Source organism: Paramormyrops kingsleyae, chromosome 9, assembly GCF_048594095.1.
Source record: "Paramormyrops kingsleyae isolate MSU_618 chromosome 9, PKINGS_0.4, whole genome shotgun sequence".
Taxonomy (NCBI): Eukaryota; Metazoa; Chordata; class Actinopteri; order Osteoglossiformes; family Mormyridae; genus Paramormyrops; species Paramormyrops kingsleyae.
The window spans coordinates 5,930,949-5,951,242 of NC_132805.1; the positions used below are offsets into that span (position 1 = coordinate 5,930,949).

General features: G+C 42.6%; 2 protein-coding genes across 15 annotated transcripts; one reads left to right on the top strand and one right to left on the bottom strand.

Moving 5' to 3' along the window:
• Window positions 1–220: 220 nt before the first annotated feature.
• dcst1 (DC-STAMP domain containing 1) lies at window positions 221–9,831 on the bottom strand. Of its 7 annotated transcripts, XR_002836865.2 has the most exons (18): window positions 9,490–9,831; window positions 9,169–9,294; window positions 8,838–8,912; window positions 8,588–8,716; window positions 8,348–8,487; window positions 8,084–8,255; window positions 7,762–7,845; window positions 7,494–7,637; window positions 6,953–7,074; window positions 6,524–6,669; window positions 6,134–6,233; window positions 5,942–6,037; window positions 5,331–5,457; window positions 4,867–4,983; window positions 3,732–3,782; window positions 2,287–2,397; window positions 1,716–1,828; window positions 835–969 (listed from the first exon to the last, which is right to left on the bottom strand). XR_002836865.2 is itself a non-coding variant. In XM_023801228.2 (17 exons), the coding sequence occupies exons 1-17, from the start codon at window positions 9,533–9,535 to the stop codon at window positions 740–742; spliced, it is 2,016 nt and encodes a 671-aa protein (XP_023656996.2). In that variant the 5' UTR covers window positions 9,536–9,825; the 3' UTR covers window positions 221–739. The 7 variants fall into 7 exon arrangements, 6 of the variants coding, with proteins under 6 accessions (XP_023656996.2, XP_023656994.2, XP_072572251.1 ...); XM_023801228.2 differs by lacking the exon at window positions 1,716–1,828 and having other exon boundaries at window positions 221–969; window positions 9,490–9,825; XM_023801226.2 differs by lacking the exon at window positions 1,716–1,828 and having other exon boundaries at window positions 221–969; window positions 3,732–3,874; window positions 9,490–9,819.
• On the top strand, window positions 9,600–19,580 carry dcst2 (DC-STAMP domain containing 2). 8 transcript variants are annotated; one of them, XM_023801218.2, is made up of 15 exons: window positions 9,600–9,775; window positions 10,790–10,960; window positions 11,473–11,574; window positions 11,851–12,045; window positions 12,294–12,359; window positions 12,640–12,853; window positions 12,956–13,113; window positions 13,310–13,474; window positions 14,487–14,654; window positions 15,441–15,541; window positions 15,937–16,067; window positions 16,526–16,653; window positions 18,039–18,132; window positions 18,686–18,889; window positions 19,039–19,580. In XM_023801218.2, the coding sequence occupies exons 2-15, from the start codon at window positions 10,828–10,830 to the stop codon at window positions 19,331–19,333; spliced, it is 2,154 nt and encodes a 717-aa protein (XP_023656986.2). In that variant the 5' UTR covers window positions 9,600–9,775; window positions 10,790–10,827; the 3' UTR covers window positions 19,334–19,580. The 8 variants fall into 8 exon arrangements, with proteins under 8 accessions (XP_023656986.2, XP_023656981.2, XP_023656982.2 ...); XM_023801213.2 differs by lacking the exon at window positions 9,600–9,775 and adding an exon at window positions 9,837–10,307; XM_023801214.2 differs by lacking the exon at window positions 9,600–9,775 and adding an exon at window positions 9,837–10,307 and having other exon boundaries at window positions 15,937–16,052.
• The last annotated feature ends 714 nt before the right edge of the window (window positions 19,581–20,294 follow it).

The following is a 20,294-nucleotide window of genomic DNA, read 5'->3' on the forward strand; positions in this document are numbered from 1 at the left end:
TGTAGCGGTATTTTATAAAAGCATTATGGCTGTGAGATTTTTCTTACTACAAACAAAGATGAATTTATGTTCCTTAAAGTAAATAATGTCAGATTATTTAGGGACTACTAAAAGTGATACACAAGTTTCACAACTGTAGAATTGTTTTGTTGAGTTCTCCATTTTGAAATATAAACTCGATATTAAATAGCTCATTACAATAATGTAATTTTGTTGCGCGTTTGATATGAAATACTTTTAATGTTTTTTGTAAATATTGCTTCCTACATTTATAATTCATTCAGTGTCATAATAACTGTACTGTACTGACTATGAGGTAATTAAAAGGGAAAAAATGCTTGCAGTACACATCCAGTAACAGCATAGAATGAATTATTAATCAGACAGGATCCTATAAATGTAATTAAGAACTGTGGATATGCATTTAAAAAAGCACAACACACATCTCATGGTAACTGCTACATGCAGTATATTCTGTCTTTTAGCAAATCTCTTTGCTTGCATGTGTGACAACCCTGAAGGCTGGATTATCTCTGCGTTTGTCAAATAATCTTTCATGTGTCTTATGATTTACCGTCACTGTTCATATCCCTGTTTCTGTTTCTAAATGTAACTGGAGTTTTAGGTCGACCTGCTGAGCCATGTGGATTCACTTTTCAGTTCATCTGTATGTCTTTTCTGGGGCACGATCATGTGTCTGTCTGTACACACGTGGTCATTCTAGCTTGTGTTTTCTTATTCAGCATAAGTATGGCTGTCGTACGGCATCTCGGGCCCAAAGTGCGTGTATGGGATGCAGGCGAAGCAGCGACGGCCGAGGTCCCTCCAGCACTGGGGGCAGTAGACTGCCTCGCAGACCTCCTCGGGACAGCGCACCGCCTGGCTCCTGCCCTGACGACCGCCACAGACGCAGCACCGCTGGAGCTTCAGAGGTAACTTCTCGAGCATGAAGAGCAGCGCCGAGAAGACCTGGTGAAGGGGAGAGGACAAGGAGGAGCTGTAATGGGAGGCAGAGGAGGAGTGCCTGACAATGCTTAACTCATCCATGCATCCATCTATCCATCCATCCACCCTTTATCCTGGGCTAGCTATGGGACCCGTTATTCCTTAAATTACTTGTTTTATACAAGGCAAAGGCTTAACACTACTAAGATAATTGATACCATTGTTTCGTAAACAATGCAATGCACTCAAAATTCTGAAGATTGGGTGCAAAGTCTAATGGCTAGTGATCTTCATTATTTTGATTATACAGTATTACGTTTTTAAATTATAGGACAGATGTAACACATACTAACCACATGGCGGTAAGGCACCACCTATTAAAAGACCATCAGAGGAGGATGCTATGCCAGAAATGAAATAAAAATCCAAGATTTTGTTTTAACTAGTTGAGTCCTCTGTGACTGTGACACTATACTGAACTAGTTGGTTGAAACAAAATATTAGTCTGGATTTTTACTTTCTGGACTTGAACTATCCACCTCTGAAGATCATGCAGCTCATACAACAGTCTGAGGTTCAGGGTTTGTGCTTGTATGCCATGTGCTGGTATTAAACAGCACTGCCAGGGGACGGAGATGCTATGATGACTGGGAGCTAATTTGGCCTTTTCTGTTTGACCATTAAGAAGCTGCTAAAGTTAAACCTTGTAATAAATACCAGGGGACTGAAAGACGGCATGAGGTGCATTCAGGCAGCAGATATCCACCTACGTAGCTGGAATAAGGGATAAGCTGTACACTGCAGTGGGCTGCTGAGATGATAGATAATGCAGTTAAAGTGAGATTTGGGGGGAGGTGTGCGGCTCAGCAGGTTAGTCCTCCGCCTGTGATCGGAAGGTCGTCAGGTCAAATCCCAGGACTGGAGACTGATGCTACCGTTAGGCCCCTAACCCCCTACTGTACACGGGCTGACCCTGCTCTGCGACTCCCAAACTTCCTCACACCTGTATGTGTGTCTGTGTCTCTCATTGAGAACAAGGAACAGGCAATAAGGCAATTTTCCCATGAGGATCAACAAAGCACCGCTATTCTGCTCTATAAATATACTATCTAGGCCAGCAAGCAGCAAGGTAAGTACATGGTGTTGCATTACAAAATGAAGTCACACTGTAGCCATGGCATGTTTTAAAGGGCACCACAAAACAACATAATATGGGGCATGAGACACAGGACACTACACTGGCATGGATCTATGCGGAATATAATATTATGCTAAGGCTTATGAGATATGCCAGCTGGAATCTGGTAAATGCCGTCAAGGGGATGTTTGACGGAGCCTCACTGTCCGACGCGGTCGCCCTCGTCTCATGAGCCGGATGCGCTGAGTGTCGACGTACGAAATGCGCCTCTGAATCTGCAGGTTGTACAGGAACAGGGTCCGCTTCTTCTCCCGCTAGCAAGGAGAGAAACGGGGAGGTGCAGTGCAGGCTTTAAATGACAATAAAGATAGATGGGGACAGCGGGCAGACAATGAGGTGTGTGTTTGGCATCAAAGGGTCCTTCATGCTCGCATCAGTGCGCCTCTCCTCTCCCAAACACTCCCCTGCATTTGCCTGCATTTTACTGCACATATTTTATTCGCCCACAACTCTCATTACCTCTGATTTTATAAAGCTCTTTTAAACACACACACATGCTCTATGAAGACAGTAACACCCACATTGTCACCTCAGATAATTCACTATGTGATGAAACAGTATACAAATGTGTATGTTGGCACTAGTGTGTTATTATAGTCAGTCTAGATTTGATTTTGATTTAATATCCTTTCTAAAGGGCATGTGACACAACCGATGTTTCTTCAAATATATTTGAAAGATTTTGAAATAATTGAAAACATTTATTTTCATTGCATTTAAATTTTTTTTAAGCCTTTTATGATGGAAAAGATCCTTCAATATTGCAGCTTTTCTAGCCTACGGCAAGAAGTCAAAACCCGGCTAAGTCGCTCTGGTTGACTTTGCAAAAAGAATCCTAATATTCAACAGCCCCAACATTCATCCAAGCAAGGGGTAACAGAGGCAAAAAGATCCCTCACAAGTAAAGTATAGATGCTGTTCTCCTACACATGGGAACACCGCCCATATGTAAGGCTCTTTCAAGGCTGGTGTCCGCCAGCAGTAACTGCTATAATTTACTTGTCTTTCTGTTGTCCTGCTCACCATATTACAACTGCTGTATGTACTGAGAAAGGTAAAAGGTACATAACCCCAACCACCGGTACCACAGCTAAGTATGATGTGATCTGCACAGAGACGCCTTAACCACAGTGTCTGAAGCTGCTGGGAATGGGAAGGGCGGATGTGGGAATACATTACATGGATAAAAGTATTGGGACACTTTGCCATTACACCTACGGCAACTTTAATGGCATCCCATTCTAAACCCATAGGCATCAATATGGAGCTGGTCCCCTCTTTGCAGCTATAACAGCTGCCACTCTTCTGGGAAGGCTGTCCACAAGATCTTGTAGTGTGTCTGTGGGAATTTTTGCCCATTCATCCAGCAGGGAAGAAATATCACAGACTGACATATTGATATTGCAATGTTGGCATGCTATGACTTGAATTCAGTGAGCTCTTCTGAATGACCCATTCTTTCACAAATGTTTCTAAACCTGACTGCATGGCTTGGTGCTTGATTTTATACACCTGTGGCAATGGCTCTGAATTCAATGATTACGAGGTGTGTCCGGATACTTTTGTCCATAGAGTGTAACTTCCTCACCTTTGGAAAGTAGAACGCGGCGATGATCCGGCGTAAGCGATTGCTGTAGATCTGCAAACAGGACATGGCGGCCATCACCAAGAGGGGCGAGAAGATCCACAGATACTCCTCCCAGCTCAAAGCACTGGGGTTGGGCAGGCAGTCTGCAAGGGTGGTGGAAACCACTAATCATATGGTACCGCGGTGTTGCCCATCCCAGTCCTTGGGGATCCCCAGATGCTTCCCAGCTCCCTGCCACACAGCGGATTGTCTGGGGGTCCCCAATGATTGGGTTTGGAAACATGGTGCCAGACCTAGTACAGACAACCAGAGGTTTACTCTAGAGTGACAAACCCTACAATCCTGACATAATTTGATTCACACGTGCCACTCCATTAGACCGCATACTCTAAATGGCCAGGTTAAACCAGGAGTTGAAAAAGGAGCGTCTAAGAAAACACATTTCCAGTTGTCACAAGAAAGAATTGTCATTTGGGAGAGGTTGCTTCAAAACATATGCAAATGCCACCTGTGACTATCATAACATCATGAAAAATGCAGTTTGGACAGAGGACAAGCATGAGCGGCCCTTCAGTCATGAACAAAGTTCTGATTGGCTGAATACCAAAGCCAGGCAAAGGCATTAGGTGGACATAGGTCACTGACAAGCTTATGCTACATCTCTGGAGAACACTCAAGTCAAACTAATTAATAACTCAGGCCAATGTCTTTTACGACATTGTAATCATTTTTAAATTTGTGAAGCACATGCTGAATTAAACGTCAACTCTCCTAAAAGATTTGACGTACAGATTTGACTTTAGATAAATGTAACGCTGACCTTATAGTCCAGCTTGGTTGCTCTATGAGTTACAACAGTGTTTAATTATACAAACATGAATAACAAATGGACCTTCTACAGTAAATCAAGTATTCTGGCATTCTAACAGTAAATCTAGTATTTTATGGCACTGTAAAAGGTCTATTTTGAATATCCTTTAAATCAGCTTCCTTTGGTCTAACTTTTTCTAGCTGCAATACAGGACACATAAAAACAAAGTATATTTTCCTAAAGTTGATTCAATTTAACTTACTTTCTGACTAACTTAGGTACAGTTTGTGTAGCTTGTGAGACTATTTGGGAAATGATTCTTACGTTTGTTGCTGGACTTCACCTCCAAATTTGAAGAGGTGTTGAAAGCATGAAAGGTTTTCCGTAAGAGTTCTGCGAGCATGGACTGTCCTCCAATGCCGAATTCCATATGATGGCTGCCTGTGATGTCAGGGAGATCATCTGAATGTCTCCAGATTTTTATGATACAATCACTGTAGTTCAAAGCTACAAAATGATTGCTATTGCGCTGTACAGTTCTGGAAGTTCATCCTGTGCTTTAATTAATCTGCTCCCGTATATAAGATGAGACGGTACATTACAAATCAGAGGGGAAATCAGGAATAAATAACAGTGTTAGATGAATCTGACGTGCATCCTTGCTGTGATTTTTAAAAAGTGTTAATGATCACGACGTGACTAATTGCGACTGGAATGTGACCGCGAGCCCATCTGAGTGAGTGACTAGTTGTTTGCGATATTCGTGAGTCACTATCAATCTTACTCACTGTGGATGGAGAACTCTGTGAGGGTGTACTTGCGGACAATGTCAAAAATGCGATACAGGACCCAGTCGGTGACCAGCAGTAATCCTATACAGGTGCCTAAAGAGAGAACCTGCAACAAACCTAGAACCTGTGGAAGAAAAAATGTTTTCAAAATGGGATCAAAAACTCATTATGTCTTACAATATTACCAGTACACACTCATTCGGGAAAGCATTTTTAAGTGGAGTGCATTTGAGGAAAACCGAAAGAGGATACGCTCCCAGGCAAAAGAAGGGTCAAACCCAAAATTGCAAAAGATAATTAGCGACAACTAAAAAAAATGCACTCCCAAAATCTGTGCCACCTTTGGCTCGTCTCTGCTCGTCGCAACAGAAAAGCTCGAAAAAGGGAAATTCACTTACACAATGTTCTTGTACGCAAAGGTAAAATCATATGAGAGTCAAACCAACACATGTCTGGGGGTTCAAAATTTTCCAAAATATCTTCCGGCTACTTGTTGAGAGACCATTGAAAGCTTAATGTTTTTACAGTTTTGGTTTTGGTCCATTTTATTTTTGCCCAGGAGTCTATGTATGAATCTGTACAAAGAAAAAGAAAAAAGAAAAGCATACCAAACACTTGAGCTCACACGAATGTATGCAGAGACTCCATGGATTGATAAGATAGGGCTGTTCAGCCTTCTTCAATGGCAAGAGGTATCGCTTGCCCTGAAAAGTTTGAGGAGAAAAATCTGTTTTTTCTTTAGTTTCCTTTTGTGTAAACGCTAAACAGAAAATGACACTTCCTTATTCAATGTGCCTTACTGCCTTCCTCCTGCGTGCATCGATTTGTCTGAAGTAAGTGGTGATGTACATATTGTCAAAGCAAATGTCACGGTTATACTGCCTGGCGTAGCTAAATGCCCTACAAAGATATATAAAACAGATAAGCCATTCATTAGTAGCCGATTAGTCCTGCTTATTTCAAACCTAGAAAGCCAATGCACAAAGCACAAATTACGTTTCAACTAATTGTCTTATCACATTCCGTTTGTTTCAAGGTCAATACCTGGCAAAAACATTTCAGGCTATAAAGAAACAATTATTTCAGTCTTACAGAGAAAACATCAGATCAATAAATGATAGCACCCATTTAACACCATTGTAACTTAAAAGCACCACTGTGAAAATGTTAGGTAGGAAACACAGGCTTACGAGATAAAGATGAATATGAAGGAACAGGAGAGAAGGCCATGGAAGACATCCAGAATCTGCTCTAAAACAACCATTTTCTTGTCAAATTCTGTACTTAGCTTCTCCACAAATTCTTCCTGTGACAGGATTGATTCCTGCTCAGTCCTCTACAAAGAGAATAGCATCACTTGTCAGATACTAGGATATACAGCAGCATTCAGTTTCGCATCTTCCCTGTGTAGTTAATATTTTAATTCTTTTCTGGAATGAAGCTTTGACATATTGATTTTTTAATCCATTGGCGGCATGTATTTACAGTACAATGGGGTTCAACAGTATTACTATCGGTGGTGCAGAGTTTCTACTGATTTGTAGAGCAAAATATAGCAAAACCCACAGAAGAGTCACAGAAATAAGAATACAAGGTGTGCCTGAAGAAACAAATTCTACCTTGTAGACCACACTGGCGCCGAAATCACCTCGCAGTCTGTTAATGCAGTCATTTAACTTGTCATACACATCCCCAAAATTCACATCCACTGGAATTTCCTGTCTGCACCACGGAATCATAACTGAAAGGATAGAATCCCACACTTTAACACAAACTTGTGACCTCAAGAGACATTTTTCATATTACTCCAGGGAGTAAAATCCTCTTCACCTGCTCCCCTGAGACACACATGCAAGTGAGAGCAAGCTTGGGGGGAAGGATTAACCCCCTATGGTACCTATGGAGCGGGCAGTTAAGGACCTTGCTCCTATGTACACGTGGCTGTTCTGCCGAGGCCAGGCTCAAACCAACAACCTTCGGATCACAGACACGGAGGCTTAGCCCCACTGAGCCACACAACACCCACATCAACCAGATGTAAAATTTACAAGATTCTTCCACCCAGGTTCAATCAAAGACATACTTCACCTTTGTAAATGGAGGATATGTAGTGAAGTATCGTTTTTACCAACTAAATGAGTGACCCTTTTAAGCTGCTACCTTTCATGACGTCGCATAAGAAGTCGAGCTGCAGGGGCACACACAGGATGAGGTTGATTACAGGGACTTGGACGTCCCTCATGCACTTCTGCCACGTGGAATTGAACCAGTTCCGGCACTGAGTTATCCCATTCTGTACCACATCTGACACAAGCACATGCATGTGACGAGGAGCCTTTCGAGTCAGACATCTCCTACTGGAATTTCTCACAACATTCTTACAAGCAGGCTAACATTTAACACAATTAATAGAACGACGGTTTATTACCAAATATCAGATTTATGGCAGTGGTTCCCAACCCGGTCCTCTGAGACCCATAGATGGTCCACATTTTTGCTCCCTCCCAGCTACCTGCCAGAAAGTCCACATTTTTGGTAGAGAGCAGAGAGGGAGCAAAAACACAGACAGTCTGCAGGTTCCTGAGGACCTGGTTTAGGGTATTTATTTCATGACATTGTTCTATGGTCCTTTAGTACCTGACATTACAGTTAAGGCACCATACTGATCTTAAAGTGATTTTTTTAAATGACTACACAAATTAGCTACTTAATTTGTTTTGCTGAAGCGCCCAGCTAAACTTGATGCTCACAGTCACAGCGCATCAATGTCTTGGCAAAAAACTGTTCCTGCGTGCTGTTCCCTGTCCCTGGAAGCTTCTGATCCTTGGTGTCATAACCGTACTCCCCCATTATCTCCTCTGTGATGTTCTGGAACATCCTGCTCACGTTCTCAGCTTCATCTTGAAGCACATCTTTGTGATCCTGCAACAGCAAGTTGGACTTCAGTACTTCTACTAAAGCTACAAAATGATAGAGCCTCCACAGAGCAAGCAGGACCGGGTCTAAGTACCAACCACAATGTTCTGCACCACGTTCACGAGAGGATCAAGCAGAGCCTTCCACATGACTTTGCTGTGCTCCACCTGAAGGTCAATGTTGCATCCCATAGAGAAAGCCACATCCTGGACATTACGATGGATGTTGGCAACAGGACCTTCAAGAATAAAGACTTTTATGATTTCTAGTCGAATGACAAGAAGAAATGAAAGACCGGGACTCAGGTGTATGCCTGATACGGTCTGCCAGCAGTATACCTTGATAGACAGCGTACAGGACTAAGAGCATGATGTAGGTCCTCCCATGGGAGCTCAGCATGCAGGGAAGCATCAGGAGGACCGAACACCGAAAATAAGAGGAGATTACCGCACCAATAATACAGAGACCTGAAATATCCACAGACGAAAGCATATAACAGCAGTGACAATCAGTGAGAAGGAGATCTTTCATTTTACTGTCATATTTTACACATTTCTGTTCCAGTGAACACTGCGGAAATAAGCTTACCCACGAAAACGTATCCTGAAATCCATCTGTACAAAGCGGACATGGGAATGTTGTGTGTTAGCCCGATGAATAATCCTACAAACAATATCAAGAATTACACTACAGTGTGTGTGTGTGGTCTAGGTATACATTACATTGTGAGGACCAAATGTCCCCACAATGTGATAAAAACCTGTTATTTTGATGTTGCGGGGATCATTGTTGGAATTAGGGTTGAAAATTGAAATTAATGGACAGTCCCCACAAACATATGAGTACAGATCTGTGTGTGTATGTGTGTGTGTGAGACACAATGTAATTTAAAGTCTTCTTGACTGCATTTCTGTCTTACCCAGCCCACCAAAAACCCCAAAGGCCACTCCAGCAACAAACCGGGCGACAGGGAACTGATCAGGATGACCGAAGAGGAACCTGTGTGCAGAAACAGGGAGGGTCCGCTCACTGAGCACCTCCAACTCTGTGGGGACCAAAGTTAGACTCATTGAGGGCCTTGGATGGTATTCCTTAGCATTATAATACTCTATCTCTACTACATAGTAATCTGTAGTATAATATCCAAGTAGTACTAAAATACTATTCTATATGAAACGTAAAATCTTGATTTACTACGAGTGTGTTTCTTAGCGGTTGGAGGATGGGTGGATGCACTTACTCGTATGTGGTGTTTTTCGGCGGTTGAGCCCATCTGCCTCAGTCATAATTTACTGTTGCTTAGTTATTAATCGTTTTTAAATGTAATGCTTTGCCGACGTAACGACCGTGAGTCACTATTATACTGTCCTCTGCTAGTCAGTTCTGATATACTATATTAAGTTGCATGAACTGACGTTCTGCTTTACGAAAAACAAAGATTATTTTTAGAAGATAGACAAGGAGCTCTAACGATCGAACTAGTAGCATTTCTAAAAGAGGCAGTTATATTATATACAAGTTGCCAGGTAACAAGACGTACTGGAAAGTGCAACACGCGATCTTCAAATTTTAAAAATTCAAAATAAACGTTCCGATCACATTTGTCACATTTGGGTACAGCTGGTAAAATCAACGTGGACGCGTGTCAGTTTTTATTAATAATAAGCAGTCGTGCATTTAATCAGTAATAAATCATCCAAAGCGTGATTCTGCAGTGGTGATAGCCCGTTAGTCTAAAAGCTGGATGAATTGGGGAGATGGAGACCGACTCCGACTCCGACTCGTCAGACAGCCGCACTTATGCGGCGCGGTGGCCGCGGAAACGCCGCCGAGCAGCCAAGTCGCCCCTGAGGCAGTGTGTACGAAGTTTGGCCGCGTTTATGTTCGGCTTGTTTCTGGCTTCGGTATACGGATGTATCACGTTTTTCCTGCAACATTACGGGTTCTGGTTCTGCCTGTGCAGTACAGTAACCATCGCCGCCCTCTGCGCCTTCGGCATGGGCCTCTTCGTCCGTGCACGCGTCGTCGTGTGGCTTGTGCTGCCCGCGCTGTGTTGTTGTGAGTGTCCCGTTGCAGATGAGAGCCCAAGGAAATCCCTTAAAATCAGGGTTGCCAACTTTGATCAGCTGGCTGGAGTGAGATTTTCAATTCCAGACAGGACGAATTTACATGCATATAACAGTTTTATTACTTGTAAACACTCTGTAGGGTTTGCAAACTACCCAAAAGCTTTTGATGTAGCTAATTTTAGGTTTATAATGAAATAATATAAATTTACCGTAAGATTTCGTGATGCGTGTGAGCTGGAAACTGCAATTAAAATGCACATTGCACACTTGTATCCATTCGTTTTTTTAGTGACATGTGATTAGTCATACACTTCTGGATTATTTGTAATTCAGACCATGAGTGAATTATATTTTGTAATGGCTGTTTAGGTTATTCTGTATTTTTTCCACAAGTAAAGTATGCAGTTGAAAGTAACCGGAGCGTATTATAAGTGCGGTTTCTCTAATCTGCATTCCCACGCTTTCTTCTAGCCCATGGGAAGAACTTGCTTCTGTTCCTGATCTTCTCCATGGTGACCCGGGGACCCCTGGCCAACACGCTGGAGAATTTTAACCGTGCAGCGCGAAGCGTGGCCTGTGGGATTGAACTGGCAAAGAACCAGAGCAGGCAGCTGGTGGAGCGGGCTTCGGCACCGCTGCGGCGTGAGTGGCCGCTCCAGGCGTGACCATCCCAGCACACAGTCGTGGGTTTGTTACAGAAAAGACTGAGTCACTATGTTACTAGTGCAAAACACTAATCTGTGATTAATCAGACTGTCTGGTTCAATGTTAAAGGCTTAATTTGTCAGTTTTCTGTGTTATTTGTGATAGATAAAAGATTTTTTGAAGAAAATACATACTGTAATAATCTCATCACCTGCAGCACAGAGAATGTTTATATGATTTAAGTGAGGAGTAGAGTAATAGAGACAGTGAATAGTCTTGATTAGACAAAAGAGGATAAAAGAATCCAGTTAGTGGGATTCCAGTATTACCTATCCCAAATATGCAGCTATTATCTTTTTAGTCTTTGTACAAAGCCAAAGGATCCATAATGAACAAATGTGACAGGAGGTACCGTTAACTTGCTTGTGTGAGTGATCAGATGACACGTCTACGTGCAAGCCAGCCAGGGTTCCCAGTTCCTGACCTCACTGTATTTGATTCCATCGCAGCCGTGCTGGGTAAGATAAAGCAGATTACGAAGAACGCCTATGCCGTGGCGGGGAGGGTGCAGAGCTTAATAAGCTCCTTGACAGACTCCGTCAGCCACATTGGTGAGTGAGTCGGGTATCGAGGCGTGACGCTTAGAGACATCCAAGCCCTTCCTGTGGTCCAGCAGGGGAATTTTTATGCTTTGTTTGATTGCAGCATTGATATTGCCACAAGAACTTGATGCAGTTGCATTGTGCAATAAACATGACTAACTAGAAGTCTCTGTAGGAGAATAGCTAACTGCTAGTCATAGCCATGTGTATTTACACAACAGTAACTCCCACGTCCTCAAACGCACGCACATCACTCTCATCCTAACCTCTACTGCACACCCTTAGCTCGTATGCTGAGGAACGTCCTATACTTCCTGGTCAGAATCGGCGACGTGTGTGAGGACAAGCTGGGCTCACCCTATAGGAAGTGCGTGAAGGCCTTTAATGATGCTCAGAGAAACTGCACTGAACTTCTGGACGCAGCATCCGGCATCTGTGACGTAGTGTCTGGCATGCAGGATCTGTGCAACCTCACAAAAGGTCAGTCATCCTTTATCTCCCCACGCATCTGCATTATCAGTGAAACAGGCCATGCCTCCCAAGTCCATGCTGTTATTACACAGGGTTTCAGTTATTTATTGTGCTTGTTTGTCCCCTGCAAACTTAAAAGAATAAACATATACCAGTTATACCATGTTACAATGCAATAATGCCACATTATATAATAACTCGACTAAATGTATGGCCGAACTCCAGCATTAGTGATCTGCGCCTGTGCTTCCTTGCAGTTACCCTGGTGTTTTGTGTTGTCCCCACATATGTTATGACCCAAATGAAGACCAAGCTGGCTGATCGTGAGTTCTCTGAATGTTTTTTAAATGTTTTTTAAATACAGCCATAAAAACAAGGAAAGTTGTGTTTGGAATGTCCAAGCTGCTGATTTAATGGTATATTTTCCATTCTCTTTAATTGCATTATAATTTAATATAGCACAGCACTATACCCACCCTAAACACCCTAAGAAAATGTCAACGCATGTTGTTTTTCATTTTTGTTCTTTGACTTGCGTTTTGTCTGGATCGTACCGCTTGTAATCTGGCACATTATTTCATACACTGTCAACTCTCATCTAAGCCACTGTGGCAGCCCTCGAGAAAATGAAGCGGCAGTTTGAGTTCGAAATCTCCGTCTCTGCGCACCTTGACATGCACGTGAACAGCAGCCGCTCGGCGCAGCAGGTGTCTCAGGAGATCATGGAAGAAGTTACTGTTGAGGTTTCCTTGTGGCGGAACAACATGAATCTGTTTGCATACATGGGGCTCGTCTTCCTGGGGCTCACGTGCTTGCAGTGAGTGTTTCAAGAGATCGACCTTAATGGCATCATTCAAGCACCATGGTGTGTCAGGAAATCCATACGAGACTTAATTCTTTGCTTTCGGTTTCCTGGAAGAGCTGTCTTGTATAAAAGGAAGTACCTTCACCAGGATGACTTCGATAACATCTATATTACGGAGAAATTTGTGACGATGGACCTCAGGAGGTCCGAAGACGGCAGGAGCTCGTTACTACCATTGACCCGGAGAGAGGCCCTCATCTACATCAGACCTTGTGAGTGAACATAAAGCAGGACAAACAGGATGAATGAGTGCCTGAGAGGAAGCCAGGATCTGCCTGGATATGCTTCCTGTAAGAGGAATTAATATAGACTAAACCATGTGTGATGATTGGAGCCAGAGAATGAACGAAGAAATAGTAAAGATGCTTAAGTTGGGCAGCATTTATTGAAGTGTACCTGTGCTCTCAGGTTCCCTGTATCTCACAGAAGAAGAGAGACGTGCCACAGCGCTCAACACCATGTCCGTTCTTAGGCATATGGCTGTCGGAGGTCTACTGGTGGCTCTGGACCTGGTGGTCTTTTGGATGTTTGATACCGTGTACCAGTTGGCTCAGCGCGAAATCTTTGTCAAGGGTGAGGCAGTATAGGGGCTTCACTCTTTGGCTGGGACCCATCGTGAATTTGTATGTTGCTTTTATAGTACAGTCTGCCCTCAGTATCCACAGGGAATTGGTTCCAGGATCCCCCACGGATACCAAAATTCACGGATGCTGAAGTCCCTTATATACAATGGCACAGTATTTGCATATAACCTGCGCATATCCTCCTGTTTACTTTAAATCATCACTAGATCATTTATAATACAATGTAAATGCGATGCAAATAGTTCTTGTACTGTTTTGTTTAGGGAATAATGACGAAAAAAGTCAGTACAGACACAACCGTCGTAATAAATATAGAAAATATAAATATAGGAAATTTAAATTCATCCTCTCTCTGTCTCTGTCTCCGTTTGTCTCTTAGACACACACACACACACACACACACACAAAACTACACATCACTTCATTTGTGTGGATTCAATGTAAAACTCAATGTGCTCCAAGTATTTTTGATATGGGGGGCTGACTGTAATAATAATCTATACTTGGGTCAAGTTGGCAGTAATTTAAAGAATTCCCGCATTGCAAAGTACCACATCACAGCTGTATAACCGTGCACTTCAGTAATACACCTCAGCACACTTTTTTATTTGCACAGTCTAGTGTCTGTATGCACTGTTTACTTGTACTATTGCACAATGATTTTTTTGTGTATTGTTTTATTTTTTTAATCCCCCCCCCCCTGTTATTTATTGTTCAGTGTTTATTACTCTGTTGTTCTTTGTTCTAGACACCCGATGTTCTGAAGAATCATAGTTTTGTTTCATGTATGTGAAATTACAATAAAATGACTTGATTTAAATATATAGTCATTCCACATCAAATAAGATATTTTATTGACCCCAGGGGGATCATTTAAAAAAAAAATGATGCTAGCAATAAAAAATGTCGTGAAATATCATGAACGGAAGAAATATCAATGGTTTATTAATTTTGAGAACATGTGACTGACACGGTATATTACCTATCCTGCTAACTTACAGCTCCTGTCATGGTGGCGGTGAACATGAATGGATCAAGCTATGCCTCAGATATGTTCAAGGATATTGTGGCGGCATTTGACGTTCTGCAGAAAGGCAACATCACCGTCCTTAGCAAGAAATGCCTGATAGCGCCATCAGAGACAAACTACTATGGGTACATGTTTATAGGTAGGGCCACGTGAAGTTGTTGCTTTTTAGCTAGTTCAGGTCATTAGCCAGTAGTTCTGTTTGGGTAGCACTGACATCTAGTGGACAGAAAGTGTAGCGACTCTTTTTTTTTAGGTCAGGTTTTGCGCCGCTAATGTATGTCCATCTTCTGTAACCACTTAGCCAATACATGGGTGTGGTGAGACTAACCCAGAAAGCAAAGGGTGCAAATCAGGGGACATTTTGGATGAGACACTGAGGACAATCTAGAGACATACTGCACTGTGCAGAAATCTTCAGCTATCAAAGAATATTATGTGTAAATGACCTTCGTGTCGCATTGTGTTAGCTAAACCATTTCAAAACCTCTCCTAAAGTCACCCCAGTATTTGCAGCAACCATCCAATACCCCCCAAGCACTAGCATACTGTGTATGGCTAATCAATATCTCATTGGGTCATTTAATTGAATTAATTATTTGTGCTGATGGTGAAATTTAACATATACATGGAAGGGCTGAGGTGCCCATGAAGGGAGGTTTGGGAATTGAACTGGTGTTCTTCCTCTAACCTTAAATATTTTCTGTGACTGCATAACACTTTTACACAGCACTGTAAATTCACCAGTTTTGGACTGTAGAAAGGAACCAGAGTGTGTGTAGGAAACTTAAATATGCACAGAGAAAATGCAAACTCCACAAACCCAGATCTAGGGCTGGGATTCAAACCTCAAAGCTGGAGGTGTGATGCAGATCCAAAGTCTGCCTGGCAGCAAAGCTGAAGTGGGTGTATGTTTCCTGCGGCACAGGGCTCCTTTATGGCTTTTCGCTCTTCATTGTGGTTGCTGGTAGCTACATCAAGCGTCTCCGGAGGTTTGTGTGTGCGAGCTACTACCCCAAAAGGGAACGGGTAAGTTCTTCAAATGTTGCATCTATCAAAACAAGTCAGTCGCAGTGGATTACTGTGGTTCCTTCAAGTGTAACACAAGCTTTATTTATTTTTAAGAAGTAAATCACAATGCACAATGGTGAAAAAAAAGGAATTATGAAAATAGTAGATGCATGCATCCATCTATCCTTCCATCCAGCCATATATTTTATCTAATAAGAAGTGGGGGGGGGGGGGGCGGAGCCTATCCCACACAGCATAGGGCACAAGGCATGGATACTCCCTGGATGGGATGATAGTTCATCATGGCAAAATCACAAATAGACTGTACTTATAAGTAGTTATTACATTGTTGAAAACATCATTAGCTTGCTTGAAAAGATTGACCGCATTTCTATCCATCACTTTTTGGGCAGGAGAGAGTCCAGTTCCTGTACAACCACATTCTCAGCCAACGGGCATCCCTCCAGAAGGTACTGCTAAGGTTTGTGGCCAGGAGAAGGGCAGATGGAGAACCCAGCAGCCTAATCAGGTCAATAGCAGCCTAGTGAGAAATCATTTTGCTTTCTTTTCAATCAGTGTTACATTACTACCTTAAATCAGTCCGTTAGTCTTTCTTAACCATGCTGTACACAGTATACAGTGTTTTCAATGGAAAATTTCACCAATATAACAGAAATGTATACCCAAGGATAAATGTTTAAAACAAAAAGTATGATTCGTGGGGCATTGATTGTCAGGGAGAACCCTGTTCTACTGGAGCCCCATAATCACCCAGTGTGTCCTGCTGTAAGGCAGCCCCATAATCACCCAGTGTGTCCTGCTGTAAGACAGCCCCATAATCACCCAGTGTGTCCCACTGTAAGACAGCCCCATAATCACCCAGTGTGTCCTGCTGTAAGGCAGCCCCATAATCACCCAGTGTGTCCTGCTGTAAGACAGCCCCATAATCACCCAGTGTGTCTTGCTGTAAGGCAGCCCCATAATCACCCAGTGTGTCCACAGCATCCCTGGAGGGTCCTTCTTAGCACACTGCTTTGGGGCCCCTATGGTTTGCTGCATGGCCTGTGGGAAAGAGGCAAAGATGAGGGATGACCCAACTATGTTTGCCTGCTCTACTCCGAAATGCACAGGTGCTCTAGTTTTACTATGATTAATTTAACCCAGTGGTCAACTCAGTGGTTCACACTTCATTGGCATTTATATAGTGTCAGTTTTTTAATCATTATAACTGATGGACATTACCTAGAGATAAAAGTCAACAGTATGAGTTACAGTGTAATAAATGTGAAACTGTCATTTTCATCTTTAATGAATTAGCATTAGAGAGAATACTAGGCACTTTGGCCAGAGCCTAGTGTGCTTTGGTGATGATGTCATAGGTGCCGGGTGATTGACAGGTTCAGGTGGGTTGTTCCTTTATTTTGACATGGCAGGTGTGGAATGATTGACAGGACATTGACAGGTTTTGTTGTGATTAGTGCTACAGCTCTTTGTCGCAGCATTACAGGCCAGAACACGTGTGTGTTAAAGTATTTAGATCCTTCCTTAATTCTTATTACCTGAATGATTTGTAGCGCATTCATACAAATTTAAAATATCCCTATAACAAAAATAGACATACATTTTTTTTTAAAACTTATGCTATATGTGTCCGGTGTTTTTTGTTAAGGGGCGTGATTTGGGTTGCTGGAGTTCTGGGATACACATCTTGTCAGTGAGCATCGTCTGTCGGACAGAATTACGCATGTCTCGCTGATATGACGTTAAAGAGTGGCCTTAGAGCGCTCGCTTTTGAATGTGTGCAAACTGTCATTTACTGAAAAAGCGTCTTTATTAAAATAACTAAGGTTTTATTCTTTTAAAGTTTTAAAATACGTTTTAGAAGCGTGCTGCTAATGCAGCTGACTAGTTCCTACAGCTATTAAATGTAATTAAACAATCCGGGACCAAGTCTTTCGTTCTAATATGAAATAGGCTGTTTTATACTATTTACAAATAAGTCGCATTAATAAATATGGTCAAAGTGTTTTCCGCCATGAAGGATCGTTGTTTGTATGCTTCGTATACCCAGGGCCAGTAGCTAAATGGGGGGTTATTTTTGTCAATAAGGAGGCTACCTGACAGACTTATAGTAAACTCCTATTAGCTGATAACCAAAAATGGTTACCGCATGGGAATCAGGGTCTCCTAAAATAAACTAGTAGCTGAATACCAAAAATGGTGATCACTTGGAAGCAGGGGGTCCTGTCAATCATTCCACACCTGCCGTATTAGCATAAAGGAACAACCCACCTGGACCCTAACCCTAACCCTAACCCTAACCTGCCACCTATGACGTCATCACCAGAGCACACTATAGGCTCTGCCAAAAGTGCCTAGTATTCTCTCTCTAGCATTGAAGAAATGCATTGTGTTTAGGCTAAATTTTACAATTGATCAGTCTGAGGCTGATATTTATATGAAGTGGAACCTGAGTGTTAGACTCTCCGGGGCGTGTGTCCCATATGCCACACAGGCCTGCTGTGTCTCCAGTGCCATCACAGCCTGGGCAAAATCTGCCCCGTATGCATGGGGCCTTTGATCTTTCAGGAAGACTCTGAGGAAGAGATGTGAGTATGAACCAGCACAGTGAGTGATGCATCTACATGATAGAGTGAATCCTGAGGCCTGTTGGGCAGAGAGATTGGAAAGGTGGGACTTGTGCATGAGCTTGGCGAGAGGGCAACGGCACGTTAGTATGGCGCTCTGTTATTACCTGTGATGGTATGATTGTTGACCTAGCAGACAATGAAAGGTGTCTACCTGAGGGAGTGGGGGGGGGGGTGGTTAGCGAACATAAGATTTAAAAAATAATGTTAATGGGGGGTCGGTCACATGGTCCAGTCCAGATTACATTAGATTTTGGTGTGAACATTATTCAATACAGGACAATCCCATAAAGTATGGGACGTGGCAGCTCTAGGTTTAAGATGTTTTTTCCAGACATGATTGGTTGAGGCTCCTGTTTAATGGAGGCCCCTGGGCTTCAGCCTGGGTAAGCCCTTGCATTAATGCACCCCTGAGTGAGGGTAATATCTTTGCACACTGTGATTGGGAAAGGTCACTATGAATACTGACCACGGAGCATCCAGATGCCCCTTTGTATCCCGCCTCCCCGCCCAGAGACTCCAGCGATGACCAGCAAGTTGGCCTGTGGACAGCCGCCTTGACGTCAATGTCGCATCATGGCCATGGGAAGGACACAAGGCAGCTGCTGAAGCTGAGGATTAGAGAGGCCTTGAGGAGGAAGCCGGCTGCTGCTGGAGCCGAATACTCAGGAAGAGACAGTGACACTAACAGTGACATCAGTGTCCAGAGCAGCACCAGGTACGCAGGGATGATCTATTCCTGAAGCTTTCTTTAAATGAGATACAGATAACACACAGTTTTGAGCTAAATTTCTCAGCATTGCACGTGAATATGGGGGATGCCTAAAGAAATGCCTGAATAAGGATAGCCGACGGCTTTCTCGACAGCGGGCCGGACATGGCCTACCAGGAGCAGGTTATCCGGGACGACTCTGAGTCCAGTGACCACGATCTGGAGCCCTTCCTAGCTGCTTGTGTGCGCCGCGAGGACAAGACACAGGCTGTGTTCACCGATTCCTCCAGCTCCCATGATGATGACATGTTCTCCAAAAATGCACATCTGCATGAGGTCATGGTGCACAGCTCTCTGATGCCGAAGCCCTCAGGACAAACACAGGAGGTCCCAGATACACTTAAGTTGCAGGACTTACCAACAGATGAGCAAACCCCAAGTAATATGTAACACTTTTGTGGTAATATGTAACTTTGAAAACAATAATGTAACACTGTCAGGTATTAATATATATCACTTTTAAGGCAGTAATATATAGGTACACTTGATTATTTCACAATTTTTACTGCTGAATATGATTGTTGTTTTAGCCAGTCCAAAGTGCTTTCTTAGAGCTGGAACTGAAGCCATTATAAAACTAAGAGTTCATATTATCATACGTAATGATAAACTGTAATAAAAATGGCAGAGCTATTTACTGGCATTGTTGTTTGTGTGATTTTGCATTACAGCAGGACACAATGGGTCATTAACTGAAATACAAATTTTACTTTATGATAAACACTAGTTCGTTGTTTAACCTGGTCTGTATGTTTCTTTTTCTTTTATTTTTAAGAGTGGACCACATATAGCATACAGCAGTTCAGGCATGTATTGGGAGGGGGGGGGGGGGGGGGGATTTTGCCTGAACACCTGTCCCTTTGGCCTAAAACTATCTAATGGTGCTTCCCTTTCCAGATACTGGTTACCCCTTTAATATCTGTCAAAGGCCTTGAGCACTTGCCCCTCAAAAGTCAGTCAGTACTGCAGCAACCAACACAATTTTGCACATTTTTTCTACTTGACTCAAAAACCAACAAGACCATTTTACATAAAAATGTATCTCTTTTTACACAGTCATATCGGTTAGGGTCATCATGGTTTTCATTTCTCAACCAATCAGGAGTCAGGAGCTGCTTGTGTAGAACTTGGTCCTTCTGGTGAACATAATTGCAGGGAGACTGCAAGATCTTTCTTATGTGTGTGTGTGTGTGTGTGTGTGTGTATATATATATATATATATATATATATATATATATATATAATTTAGATAATGTCTGTTCAAGTGACTGTAATAGTGTTGCAATAGATGATACTTTTTCTATTGGAATTAGTTTACATTTGTACATTTTCAATTATTAATTATTGATCA